Genomic DNA, 14767 nt, shown 5'->3' on the forward strand with positions numbered 1-14767 from the left:
ATAGATATATTAACGATATAAACATAAAATGATTTTTTAAACACTACAGGATCCTTTAATAATTTAGAAGTATAAAAAGACTTTCTACAACAAGACAAAAATCAGAAAGTATCAAGAAAAAACTGATATGACTTTATCAAGTTAAAAATTTCTTTATAAATACCTACAAAGATACGGGAAGAATATGTAAAGGATTAATATGCAGTAAAAAGTTCTGTTCAGTAAGGGATCCCTGAGAAAAAAATATATTTCTTAAAGCCATGTTTTATTCACCTGGAAGTGAATATACACAAAAATTAAAATTACAAATATTAAAAATACCTGACTTAAAAAGATATGCCTGAGGAAAAATGTTTTAACATTTCTCTGGCCTTAATAGCCCAATTAATAATCATTAAAAAAACAAATCACTATCTTAAGTCACAAGTTCACATTTTGAAGCTAAGATAAACAGATTAACATACTTGATGGAAAGCATGGATCATCAGGGTAAGTTTCTCTATCATATAGGAAAGGATGATAGCGGATAATCCCTTCCACTACACCATCTCCTTCAACATGAGCCTTGAACTCAAAACTATCAGCTGCTGTGTTTATGTACAACGTCTGCATGTCATCTTGCATTTCCCTCAGGTTGACAATCTTAGGTGTCTTCCCTTTTTCAAACATAGAAATCTAATATAAAAATAAAACAAAAATTGAATTCTATAGTGACTTTTACTTTACTATGATCCAACAACAGAACAGACAAAAACTACTTTTATTTATATAAGTAATCATCTATCTTAATGAAATATATGTACTCATATACAGGTTAAATAGCTCTAAGTAGCATCTCAATAAGGAATATACTACTAGAAAACAGAATGTAAACAAAGAGCAAAGCAAAACTGGAAGACAGATTAAGTCACAGGTACATTTAATTCAAAGTTTTTTGCTAGAAGTTAGAAGCAGGACAAATGATATACATGAAATTCTAATATTGGGGCAAGGATATTGAGAACCCAATACTTATAAAGTTATGTACTTATAAGTTATGTACTTATAAATTTTACTTCATCGTCACAACACTTCTGTGAACAAAAAGAAGCATTTGCATCCCTTTCCCTGCTTTGAGACATGATTGAAGCACTAACTCATATCTCTACAGAGACAGAGGAAAAAGAGAAACCAAACACTGTAGTAAACAGAGGTTCAAGAAACATATATCCAGGAAAGATCTCTTAAATATCAAATTATCAAAGTACTTTGGTAAAAGAAGAAAGGGTTGTCTAGTTGTTGACTGATTTTTCTTATCCATAGTCACTTGGAACCGGAACAGATACACAATAATTCATATTTTAAGAAGGAATTTTATCTTACTTCAATATCAATGTTGTTGAAAGGTCCAACTTCTTTTGATGTATGTTTTTCATTTCCCTTTGGGCCATGAATATAGTAATGATAAATATGCCTTAAAAAAAGAATAACTTTATTTTTTAATGCACATAAAACTATAGTTCATGTAATATAGTACCAAAAAAAATTTGTAACTACTCTTTGGCAATATCTACTAGGTGTCAAGTGCTACATATTAAGCATTTTTAAATATGGTATTCCATTTAATGGTAAAAATAATGCTGAAATGCAGGTATATTGCACCTCGTTTTGTAGATACAAAAATTAGAGTGCAAGAGTTTATATAATTTACTTAAGGTTACAGAACTAGAGTTTAGGAGAGGTGGGTTGCAATCCAGGCCTTTCCAACTTCACAGCGCACATACTTCATACTTTCAACAAGTATAGCTAATCAAAAAGTAAAAGCTAGAAGACTGTAATTCCATACGTCAGAGATGTCATAGAAAGGACTCAAATACCAGGGAGTATACAAGATTAGCTATTTTTAAATGATCTCCTCAACATGAAAATATCATTCTATAACTCTCATTTTTCCTCTCCTTTAGCATCTAAACATTTTTATTCCAACATTTCCAAAACAAACAAAAACTAGTAAATTCAACATTATCCCTTTAAAAACCACCAATTCAGAAATTTTTGCTACTTCATTTTTAAGTTTAAAAAGCTTATATTTGGTAAGATTTCTTAGGGCCAAAACGTATCACATCTATAATTCCTCAAACAGGAATCTGCAGTATTTCTTTGTATGAATTTTAAGATATTAATTATCATAGCTAGTCTTCAAAATATTACTGAAATAAAAGGTTATCACTGAAATTCTTTAGCTCTTTCTTCAGACATCTCAACAGTGTTAACATTATTATCAACAGTAAGTTTACAACAATACCTTAAGAAAAAGTGCTATAAATAGCTTAAAAAAAGGTTTCAAATAAGTTGTTAAAGTTTTATGTTATTGTTTGTTACAGAGCAAGAGTATATTCTAATTATATATTATGTACATTGAGTTCCTTTACTTAAAAGATACTATAAAATGGCTAATAAAATATATACTAAGAGAAGAAAAGTTCCAAGGTCTCATTTAAAACTCAGGTTACATGGCAAATAATAAACATTAGTAGTCAAGAAGAAAAGGAATATTCCTAAAATAAAATTTATTTTCACACAAGACAATTTTAAAATAGAGAATCTCAAATTAAGTGTACTAGACTTTTGGGTAAATATGAAAAGATACTTTGAAAAAAAAAACAATTTTGTGCAGATGTACGCATTTTTGCAAGATTCAATAACTCAGACTAAGAAGCTTCCTCAAGGGAGGAAAACCTAAGATAGGCACAGTTGCAGGGGGGCCATCAGGTGAGAAACTGGGGATCAACAGAGGTGAGGCTTAGAACCTCACCCCCCATTTTGAGAGAACTCTTCTGCATCCATGGATGTTTTGTTGCCCTTGTCTAGCTTGGATTAATACTTAGTCTAGAGGCACACACCTGATCATCTACATTTGCCCTCTTACAGCACTAAACTATGTTTTCTACCTTTATCTTGCATCTACCTACCACTTCAGCATTTTATTTAAAAAAATAATAATAACAATAAGGGAGAAATGTGGGATTCACATATACATCAAGTATAAAAATCAAACGAATATTCATATTTGACCTGATTGTTTATAGTTCATAATGCGTGATCAAAACCGAAAGTTTCTGTGATGACTGCCCTAGCACTGTTCACCATGTAAGAACTTACTCACTATGTAAGAATTTGTTCACCATGTAAGAACTTGTTCGTTATGCTTCAGAAGATTGGAGACTGTTGAGAACTAGGCTTGGGGTTGATTAATGATTGTGCATTGAGTCCCCTATACAGAATTTTATTGTTGTTAACAACCATTTGATCAATAAATGAGAGATGCCCTCTCAAAAAATAAAAATAAAAAAAAAAATAACTCAGACTAAGGCAAATGATGGAAACAATACAGTTAATGAGCTATACTATGTAGCTACAGAACAAAACTTAGCACCATTAAATAAATATTCCTGTGACTTGAACTAATAGAACATATATGCTACCTAAAAAGTTTTCCTAGAATAGATAAGCAAAGATTTAAGTATTACTAATATATATATATAGGTATATTTGCATATTTTTTATTTTACCAGACTTGATGCATTCATTTGATAAATATTTACTGAACATCTACGTTAGAATAGGAAACCCTGAGATTATAAAAATGCATAAAAAGATTACAATGGAGTAATACACACAAAAATGTAAGTAAAAATACATTGTATGGAAGGAAAATACATTGTATGGAAGGTTATGATAGGCGCTACAATACAAGCACACAAAAGAGAGACATAGAAATGATGGTGCCAAATTTGATAAATTCTAAAGTTCATTTTAAATTTTATAATAGGTGTTGAAAAGCCTGTGCCTCAAACAATAGCCAATATAATACAGGTGAACAACCAATAGTTACATAATAGAGAACTATTTGAATGCCAACATCTGAATATTGGTTACTGCATGGAAGGGAGGGAAATGGGACAGGAGCAAAGCAGACCACCAAAAGGCTTCAATGTATCTCTAACATTTTCTGTCTTAAAAAAAAAAACAAAAAACAAGTAACAGCATGTCCTAAATCAAATAAATAATTTACTTACGCTAACTGCCTTGTCCAAAGATGGAAATAATTTTTCAAGTACTGCATGTGTTCTGGTTGTACCCCTGTGATAACCACAGCAGTAAAACTATTTTTTTCCTTCTCCTCTAAGATAAGATGATGTAGAAATCTTTCATCATCATTTGTAATATGAACAGAATCAGATGGCTATAAAAGTGAATATAAATACAATAGATTAGATACATCTCAATTGTAATTACACAAATAACATTTATTTCTTTTTTTAATTAAGGTATCATTGATATATACTCTTATGAAGGTTTCACAAGAAAAACAATGTGGTTATTATATTCACCCTTATTATCGAGTCCCACCCCCACTCCCCATTGTAGTCACTGTCCATCAGTGTAGTAAGATGCCAGAGTCCCTATTTGTCTTCTCTGAGATACATTGTCTTCCCTGTGACCCCACATACACCATGTGCACCAATCATGATACCCCACAATCCCTTTCTCCCTCCCTCCCCAAACACCCTCCCCAACCCCTCCCCTTTGGTAATCACTAGTCCCTTCTTGGGAGTCTGTGAGTGTTATTTTATTCCTTCAGTTTTGCTTCATTGTTATACTCCACAAATGAGGGAAATCATTTGGTATTTGTCTTTCTCTGCCTGACTTATTTCACTGAGCATAATACCCTCTAGCTCCATCCATGTTGTTGCAAATGGTAGGATTTCTTTCTTATGGTTGAATAGTATTCCATTGTGTATATGTACATTTACTTTAACCATTCATCTACTGATAGACACTTAGTTTGTTTCCATTTCTTGGCTATTGTAAATAGTGCTGTGATAAACATAGGGCTGCACATGTCTCTTTGAAACTAGGTTGCTGCATTCTTAGGGTAAATTCCTGGGTCAAATTGTATTTCTATTTTTAGCATTCTGAGGAACCTCGATACTGCTTTCCACAATGGTTGAACTAATTTACATTCCCACCAGCAGTGTAGGAGGGTTCCCCTTTCTCCATAACCTCGCCAACATTTGTTGTCTTTTCGATGATGGCGATCCTTACTGGTGTGAGGTGATATCTCATTGCAGTTTTAATTTGCATTTCTCTGATAACTAGCGATGTGGAGCATCTTTTCATGTGCCTGTTAGCCATCTGAATTTCTTTGGAGAAGTGTCTGTTCATATACTCTGTCCATTTTTTAATGGGGTTATTTGCTCTTAGGGTGTTGAGGTGTGTGAGTTCTTTATACATTTTGGATGTTAACCTCTTGTCGGATATCTCATTTACAAATATATTCTCCCATACTGTAGGATGCCTTTTTGTTCTGCTGATGGTGTCCTTTGCTGAACAGAAGCTTTATAGCATGATGTAGTCCTATTTTTTTCAGTTTTGATTTTGTTTCTCTTGCCATGGAGATGCATTCAGAAAAAAGTTGCTCACGTTTATATTTAAGAGATTTTTGCCTAGGTTTTCTTCTAAGAGTCACTCATGTTTATGTCCATGAGATTTTTGCCTATGTTTTTTTCTAAGAGTTTTATGGTTTCATGACTTACATTCAGGTCTTTGATCCATTTTGAATTTACTTTTGTGTATGGAGTTAGACAATGATCCAGTTTCATTCTCTTACATGTACCTGTCCAATTTTGCCAACACCAGTTGTTGGAGAGGCTGGCATTTCCCCATTGTATATCCACGGCTCCTTTATCGTATAGTAATTGACCGTACATGTTTGGGTTAATATCTGGACTCTCTATTCTGTTCCACTGGTCTGTGGCTCTGTTCTTGTGCCAGTACCAAATTGTCTTGATTACTGTGGCTTTGTAGTAGAGCTTGAAGTCGGGGAGTGTAGTCCCCACTGTTTTATTCTTCCTTCTCAGGATTGCTTTGGCTATTTGGGGTATTTTGTGGTTCCATATGAATTTTAGAACTATTTGTTCCAGTTCACTGAAGAATGCTGCTGGTATCTTGATAGGGATTGCATTGAATCTATAGACTGCTTTAGGCAGGATGGCCATTTTGACAATATTAATTCTTCCTATCCATGAGCACAGAATGTATTTCCATTTATTAGTATCTTCTTTAATTTCTCTCATGCATGTCTTGTAGTTTTCAGAATACAGGTCTTTCACTTCCTTGGTTAGGTTTATTCCTAGGTATTTTATTCTTTTTGATGCAATTGTGCATCTACATTGACTTTTAATGTGATTCACTTGAAGAGTTTCAGAAACATGCTTCAAAAAACTTTTGTAGGAAAATGACCCTATCAGCTGAGTGTGTGGCAATGCTGTGAGGACAGGGGACCTTTTAACATATATTGCTAAACCAGCATACATACATAAAGAAGTATCCTATAACATAATGTTGAACTGATTTTAGAATCATAAAGGTAAAAGTAAAGAAAAATAAATATTGAGTCTAAAAATGCTGAAAAAAAAAATTGAGGATACTTACCCAGGATGCAATGAGTCCTTGCTTGGGATACCTATCACTTGATCTGGTCAGGACCAATGCCCAGCCCTTCATGTTCAAGAAAACTAAGATACAGCCTGAACCCAGGTGGCTTAGCCCAAAAGCACTGTGTCTAAAAAGGAGTAAAACCATCCTGGATTCCAGTGCACTTTTAGAGAGCATCTATAGCTTACAGAAGGGAAATGGGGGGGGCGGGAATTGTGGGGGAGTGTTTGAGGACGAACTTCTCAATTTTTATTGTGAGTCTATATGTATTAAAATTGTACCATATATGATATATAGATACACAGATATATGCATATATATACTATGTATGTTGTTATGTATATAAAACTTAAGGATACACACTGAACTATTGTGTCTAGGAAACTGATTTTCTTTTTAATAAGCATATATTATTACTTTATTAAATAAAAACAAACCCCCCAATGCTATTCCAGCACATCCCTACACATTAAATTACTAATATTACAGCTACAACATATAATATACAAGTAACATTTTATATACTTTCAGAGTTAGCAGATTAGGTTGAGTCTGCAAATGATGCAGGTGCATTACCCAAATATTTACCAAGTACCTAGTAAGTCCTATGACTCAACATGGACGAAAGGAAGATAGGGTTAAAGGTAAGTAAGATAGTGCCCTTCCTCACTAAAAATTCTACCTGGTAGAAATGAATAACATTGATTACAAAACTATGTATCCTTACAAAGATATGAACCAAGAGCTACAGAATTAAAAAGGTGACATTCATCCAGCAGATAATGTAATTAAGAACATTCCAGACCAGTGAGAACATAAGGATTTGGAGTATTAGAGAAACAAGATAGTTTAGAATATATGATAAATATGATGAAATGATGAGGCTAGAAAGGCTAAAATCAAGCAGTGGAAATGGGTGGAAAAGAAGGTAGATGAAAGAAACTATTTTAGAAGACAGAATTAAATGTGGTGAATGATTAACAACAAGGATTACAATACTAATTACTTGGCCAGGGAATACTGTTAATTGAAAAGTATGGTTGGGGGAAAGGGAGAGAAAAGGAGAGAATAAGAAAGGTGTACAGGTAATATCTGTTTTCAGATATACCAAAAGTTATTTATCAAACACCTGGGAGGGACATCCAACTGAAATTGAAAATGAATGTGCAAGATATGATCAGTTGGTACTCAGCATCCCTTCGTACAACCTTTTATTGTTCCATCCGCAACTGCGTAGGGTGGGAAGCCAAAAAAGTGTTTCTAAGACTCCCTTATATTTTGGGTTGCGGCTCACCAATTAGATGCACTACCCAAAGGATTTAGAAGGGAAAAATGAGAGGTCATTTCCTAAGGTTTCTTGAAGGTTTTCCAACATCATGCAAAGTACTGAAAGATCAGCTTTACATGTCAGCACTGAGACAGCACTGGTTATGGCCAGAAATTCTGTGTTCCAGTGTTGGAGCAACTGTGGCAGCAAGACCTTTCCACCTCCTGGATCACAAATGAAGCAGTGTGTTTCTAAATTCCAGATCCAGTGGTGGTCCTCTAGCTACGGTTATAACAGATGTTGCAGCATCCTTGAAGGTTAGTTCAGAGTGTTGCGGCACTATTCTACAAGGCTTAGCCTCAAGTTGATTCCTTTAGCCCTTCCAATAATCACGTATCTAATTCCCTTCATTAAATCCTTTACTCTTTAAAGTGCCTAGGATGATTTGTCCTGTTATGGAGTCCAGCCTAATTCAGTGTCTTAAGAGAAAAGTCTTGAAAAGAAATAACAGATTTGAGAACTACTGGTATTAAGTAGCATATATACACACACACACACACACAAAACACACATACTTATTTATTTATATTGCCCTATAGAAAAAGCAAGACTGCGAGTTATCGATAAAGAAACACCAAACCCATACATACTGTAATAACTGCTAATAGGTCAGGGATAGAGGAAGAGCCAAAAAATAGGCTGGAAAGGACAGGTCAGAAAAAGAAAAGGACTAGGAACCTATAGGTACCCATCAAATATTGCTGGAACAAACTAAGCACAAAACAGCAAAAAGCTAGCAGACATGACCACCCAAGAGAACTCAGTTCTATCCAAGCTTTATCATATGTATGTAGGTTTGAAAATCATTTAAAATCTCAATTCCTGTTTTTCACCACTTTTAACATGGCAAATAATATTTCCACAAATACACTTTATATGGCTTTGTGATGGTAAGATATAATGGAAAAAGATGGAATACTGTTATGTAAATATATTAAATATGTAAATTGTTAATAAATGCAATAAATTTAAAGGGGGAAAAGTGAAATGAACAAAATAAACTTCTTGGACAGAGGACAATGTTAAGTTATAGAGAAAATAAAAGTGGCTAATGAACATGGAAAAAAAATTCAACCCATTAGTAATAAAAGAAAGCCTATCAAACTGCCAGCATTTTGCTGCCTTCCCCTCTTTTTATAAATAAAAAATAATCAGAAAGCACTTTCATATACTGTTGTTGGGAGTGTACCTGGGTTCAAACTTTCACAAAAGCTAATTTGTAATACATACCATGAACATTTGAAAAGTCCAAACTAGTCATAGCTATTAAAATTCTAACCATCTATGCTAAGAAAAAATCGTAATTCAGGCAAAATGTTATGAAAAGATATTCATGGCAGTGTAATCATAAACCCTTTAAATAAGTTAAACACTCAACAGAACAGCTATAGTACATTCAGCCAAATAAATACTATGAAGTTATTAGAAGTATGTGTGCACCAAAATATTTTATGAAATGGAAAAAATTCTTAAAATGTTAAAAAAATGGTAGTTAAAAAAATGGTAGGCTTAAAATTATTAAGTACATGATTTAAAAAAGACTAGAAAGAAATTCAGTTTAATTTTTTATGGCATATGGACTAATTTCATTCTATTTTCTTTATACTTTCCTATAAATATTTTACAACTTGTTTTAGAATCTGAAAAGAATTTTAAAAACTCAAAATTACTTCAAAATAAAGGTTTTAAAGTAAATTATTGTAATGAATCAAATGGAGAAAGTCAAACAATACAATACCACATACTCACCACCAAGACTCAAATTTGTTGACATTGTTTATTAAAATTAGAATTTGAATGGAAACTTACAACATACATAAACCACTCATTTATTTCGCTGGAGCTCTGATTTGCTAATAATCTATCAGTGTTTCCTACTCTAGTTTTGTGATGATTATACAGCAAAGATTTAAAAAACCAATCTCAGTGTAAGGGAAAATAATGACAATCTTATGAGTAATTTCTAGGAGGCTTACTAGGCTTTATAAGACAACTTGTCTGAAGACTTCTGGCCTGAGAAAACACAAATGATCACTTTTGCTAGTCACACAATTAAAGAAAAATTAAGTAATTTGAAAATTCTGTAGCTTTAAGATTTAAAGCAACAAGATTAGTATCTTAAATAGAAATCAGAAAATACTATCCTGTCCTATCATCCATCCAAGGTAATAAATTTATAATTAATGAATTAAAACATACCTTTCTGTTTCTAATATATCCACTATATATTGACTCTTTATTTTTCTCCTTCTTCTCAAAATCCTCTTTTGAAAGCACAAGCTCATGAACATCTTGTGAGTCTGCTGGTTTGCTTATCATCTGTTAAATAGTAAAGAGAGTACTTTAAAAATTCCTAAAAGTTAAACTGGTTTTAAAGCCTAAATACATTTAGATGGTTAATGCCAAAATATTTTTAATCAATTTCTATTTATAAGAAATCTTTTTACTTACTCTGGCTGATTGTCCAACAAAGAAAACAGCCTGCTTGCCCCCAACACCAAAATAGGAAATATCACTATTTAGACTGCGTGGCACTGGTACTGGACGAACATATCCTGAATGGTCACTAAAATAAAACATTACATTAATGCAATGATTTTAAACAAGCTACTTAGGTGCCAAAGGAAACTGTTATAGGACTTCTATTTAGTGTTAATAAAATGATTCCCAAGCTAGATAACACCCCTACTCAAAGTCAAAAGAATTAAAACCAAAAATCAAGACTTCACCTAGTCCGTTGGTTCTCAAAGTGTATTCCTCAGATTAGATGTATCAATATCACCAGGAAACTCCAATAAATGTACATTCTTGGGCCCATCCCATGAAATCAGAAAATCTCTCAGCATACAAGAATAAATATCTGTAGCCTTATATATCTGTCCACTCTAGAACCATCCCTTCAAAATTGTTTTCTGGTGCAAAACTTGCAAAAATATTATCTGAAGAATAATGTGAATTTTAAGATAGTCTTATTCCATGGATAATGACTAATGAACCTCTCCTACTGCACCATAACAACACTCCAGAGACTAAGCATACCTGGTCTCTCAAAATATAGGCAAGGTCTCCAGGGAAACCATTTCCCAATATCAGATATAAAGAGATTGGAGGTAAGGCTGAAACTATTCTTATACTCAATATAAAGATTAAAGAGCAGTCATGGCATGGCTGGAAAGAATTAGAGAACACAAAGATACATTCAAAGAACTTACCCATAAGAAACAAAGAAAGAAAGGAAAAGAAAGTATCAAAGTAGGCACAAAGGCATGAAAAAGTAAAGGAAAATATCTCACACAAATTTAAGCGTATCTAGGAAGGGAGGAGGAAATGAAGAATAGCTGCAAATATTCCTGTACCAATAAAAGAGATGGCTCCACAGATACAGACCAAAGGAACCAAAACAGGTAAATGAAAAGAAATCCACAACCCAATGAGCATCAAAATCAGAGGAACTAGAAAACAGCCGAGAGAAAAAAAAAAACACAGGATAAAACAGGTTAGCAGGCTTTGACAGTAAAAGACAGTGGAATATTATCTTCAAACTGGCCACAGAAAATCTGTCAACCTAGAATTGCAAACTATAGCTAAATAAAGTATTTATAGATACAAACCAAGGAAATTTATCATCAAGAGATCTGTTCTAAAGGAATGTTCCTACAAGCACAATATGACATCAAGGTTATCATAACATGGTAAGTATACAGGGAATTTTTAAAGTATGTATTAGATTTTTTTTTAAATGTGTTGTTGGAAAAACATGGTGTGCATAAATTGTGAGATTTCTAGAAAGTCAGACCTGAAATACTGGACAACAAAAGTATTATTTGAGGAAGAAAATTATCAGAACTAAAGTGCTCCTAATTCCTTAATACTTAAGTCTAAAGCTAAATATGCATTAAAATTTTTCACAGACCACCAAGAAAATATATAAATCCTAAAATATTAAAGAAAAAAATGGTGGAACAAGAAAAACAGCAACAAGAAAAAAAATGCAATGAATTTTAAGAAGGGGGGGAACAAACCAAAGATGGGAAAAATAAAAATATTTTAATTGGTAAAAAAAGTCCTCATGTCATATATCAATAATCAGAATAAAGACAACAAAGACCAGGTAAGACACTGAAGTATCAGACCTACAAAACAAAGCACGCAAAAAAACTGTCCCTTCACAATATACACACCACTGCCACACACAAACCCTTTTCCATACAACACCGACACAAACCTGTGCCCCCACAAACAACTCAACACAATACCCACTCAACACAACATGCATGAGCACACTTCAACTCCACACAGCACACACACCAATGAAGAAAAGAACATTTTTTTTAAAGAGTCAGAGAACAGAAACACTAGAGAGAGTATTGTTTTGATGTGCTTATATGTGAAGTGGCATATTATTGCTTGATGCAAGTTTGACAACTTGAAGATGTATACTAATCTAAAAGTTACCACTAAAATAACAGAAAACAGTGGAACATAATTAAAGCCACTGGATTACACACTTCAAAATGCAAACTGTGTATGTTTTTTTTCCACATTTTTAAGAAAAATACTTTAAAAATGATAATACCTTTCTCATCAAACTATGCAAGCCAGCAGAAAAAGGAGTGACATTTTTACTGAGCTAAAAATTTTAACAAAATCAACCTAAAATTCCAAACTCAGCAAAAAAGTCTTTACAGTGATGGGAAACAGAGAGAGAAATGCAGACTATATCAACACAACAATTCATCAAGAGCAAACTTGAGTTACAGAACTGTTAAAAGGACCTTCAGGAAGGAAAACAATACTTAGATAAATTTACATAAAGTTGTAAGACCACCTGAAATGGTAAATATGTGGATAACCAAATTGACTCAGGGACTCCAAGAGATACTTGTATGCAAATGATCACAGCAACAATACTCACAACAGACAAAATAATCCATTAACCTTTGAAGGTTAAAACAAGCCAAATGTACATCAACCCTTGAGGGGATAAATGACAAAACAAAATGTACTATAGTAGAATAATGGAAATTATTCATCCATTAAAAAAAGAATGAATTTTTGATATATGCCACAACATGGACTAACCTGGAAAACATTATGCTAGGTGGAAAAAATAGACACAAAATGGCAAATAATATATGATTTCTCTTAAATGAGGTACCTGATATGGTTCTCAATGGTTTCAGAGATAATACTTAAGAAAACTAAATTATAAATGGGAGTTAAAGGACCTAAATAATTTGGTAGGATCTGTACAAATTTTATACTTCAAGTGGTAAAATGTCCTTACTAGTAGACTGCAGTAAGTTAGTACTCTCTGCACCAACCATTAAAAAATATATACTTAAAAACACTTTTTTAAAAAAGTGGAAGAGTAAATATATTCAAGCGAACAATAAAAAGGCCAAAAAAGACAGAAATGAAAAATAAAGAGAACAAATAGAAAAGTTAAGACATAAGCACACACATGCATATCAATGACAGTAAATGCAATGGAACAAATACACTAAATAAAATTTGCAAAGTGAATTTTAAAAATGACCCAACTATATGTTGTCTATAAGAATCTCATTTCAAAATAAAATGACATAAGAAGGTTAAAAGAAAATGGACAGAAAAAAGATATACCATGCAAGCATGAGTGAAAAGAAAGCTGCAGTGACTTTCTTAATATTACACAAAATACATTTCAGAGTAAGAAAATTACCATGGACAAAGAGTAGCACTCACTCCATAATGGTAAATGGGTCAATTCACCAAGAAGACATAACAATCCTAACTAACTGTATGCACCAATAATATAAGTTCAAAATAAACAAAGCAAAAATTTAGAAAACTGAAAAGAGAAACAAACCTGCAAATAAATGGGGTCTTCAATATCCATCTCTTAGTTGTCACCACACAGAAAAGCGGCAAGGATATAAAGAGCTGAATCTAACTGCCATTTACAGAACACTCTTCCCAACAACAGCAAAATACATATTCTTTGCAATGGCACAGAAAATTCTACAAAACAGATCATATCCTGGATCATAAAACAAATCTCAACAAACTTAAGATTTGTTCTCTGACCATGATGAAATCAAACTAGCTAGACATAAACATAAAGAAAACAGAAAAATCTGTTGGGAACAATTGGAAACTGAACAAACATTCCTAAAACAATACATGGATCAAAGAGCAAGCTGCAAGGGAAATAAAAAATACATTAAACAGAAGGAAAGTGAAAATGCAGCGTAATAGCAAGATGCAGTAAAAGCACTTCATAGAAGAAAATGTGTAGCATAAAATATTCATCTCAGAAAAGAAGGTACCAAATAATCTAAGATTCCACAATAAGATACTATAAATAGGGCAAAATAATCCTAAAACAAGACAGTCCTAATAATAAAGATAAGAGCAGAAATCAAAGAATCTGAAAACAGAAAAATAAAGTTTATCAAAGCATTGTTTGAAGACATCAACTATATACTAATAAATTGAAAATTTAATGTACTAATTCCTAGTAAAATATTAGCTTACCAAAGCTAAATCAGTAAGAAATAGAAAGCGTAAATATTCTTATAACTCTATTACAAAAATCAAAGTAATAGTTAAAAATTCCTCCCACAAGAAAACATGAGACCCAAATGGTTCCCCTAAGTAAGTTTCATCAAATTTTCTTAAGTGGCTGAAGTATAATCAATACAATCACTTTGGAAAACAATTTTCCATTACCTTGTAAATTGGAACTTTCATCTTTATAAACCACAAATTCCCTCTTAGGCACATACTGAAGGACTTATATTTGTTTGGACCAAATAATATATATAACATGTACATACACACACACACACAATCATAAGCTTTTTAGACAGTAAATGTCAGGGAAAAGCCAAATGTCTGGAGACTGGATAAATACACAGATTTTTTTGGTATACAAAATACAATATATTATATAGTTATGAAAAAGAATGAACTACA

General features: G+C 32.7%; 1 protein-coding gene across 3 annotated transcripts in view; it reads right to left on the bottom strand.

Annotated features, from left to right (window-relative positions):
* The window catches only part of SMCHD1 (structural maintenance of chromosomes flexible hinge domain containing 1), a 189845-nt gene that overhangs the window by 124816 nt on the left and 50262 nt on the right, over window positions 1-14767 (bottom strand). For all 3 annotated transcript variants that reach the window (XM_073212867.1, XM_037018172.2, XM_037018179.2), the window contains exons 6-10: window positions 10259-10373; window positions 10007-10126; window positions 4059-4225; window positions 1363-1453; window positions 465-675 (exon numbers count right to left, since the gene is read on the bottom strand). In XM_073212867.1, coding sequence (XP_073068968.1) covers window positions 465-675; window positions 1363-1453; window positions 4059-4225; window positions 10007-10126; window positions 10259-10373 — 704 coding nt within the window. The remainder of the gene's footprint in view (window positions 1-464; window positions 676-1362; window positions 1454-4058; window positions 4226-10006; window positions 10127-10258; window positions 10374-14767) is intronic.

Source organism: Manis javanica, chromosome 9 (assembly GCF_040802235.1).
Source record: "Manis javanica isolate MJ-LG chromosome 9, MJ_LKY, whole genome shotgun sequence".
Taxonomy (NCBI): domain Eukaryota; kingdom Metazoa; phylum Chordata; class Mammalia; order Pholidota; family Manidae; genus Manis; species Manis javanica.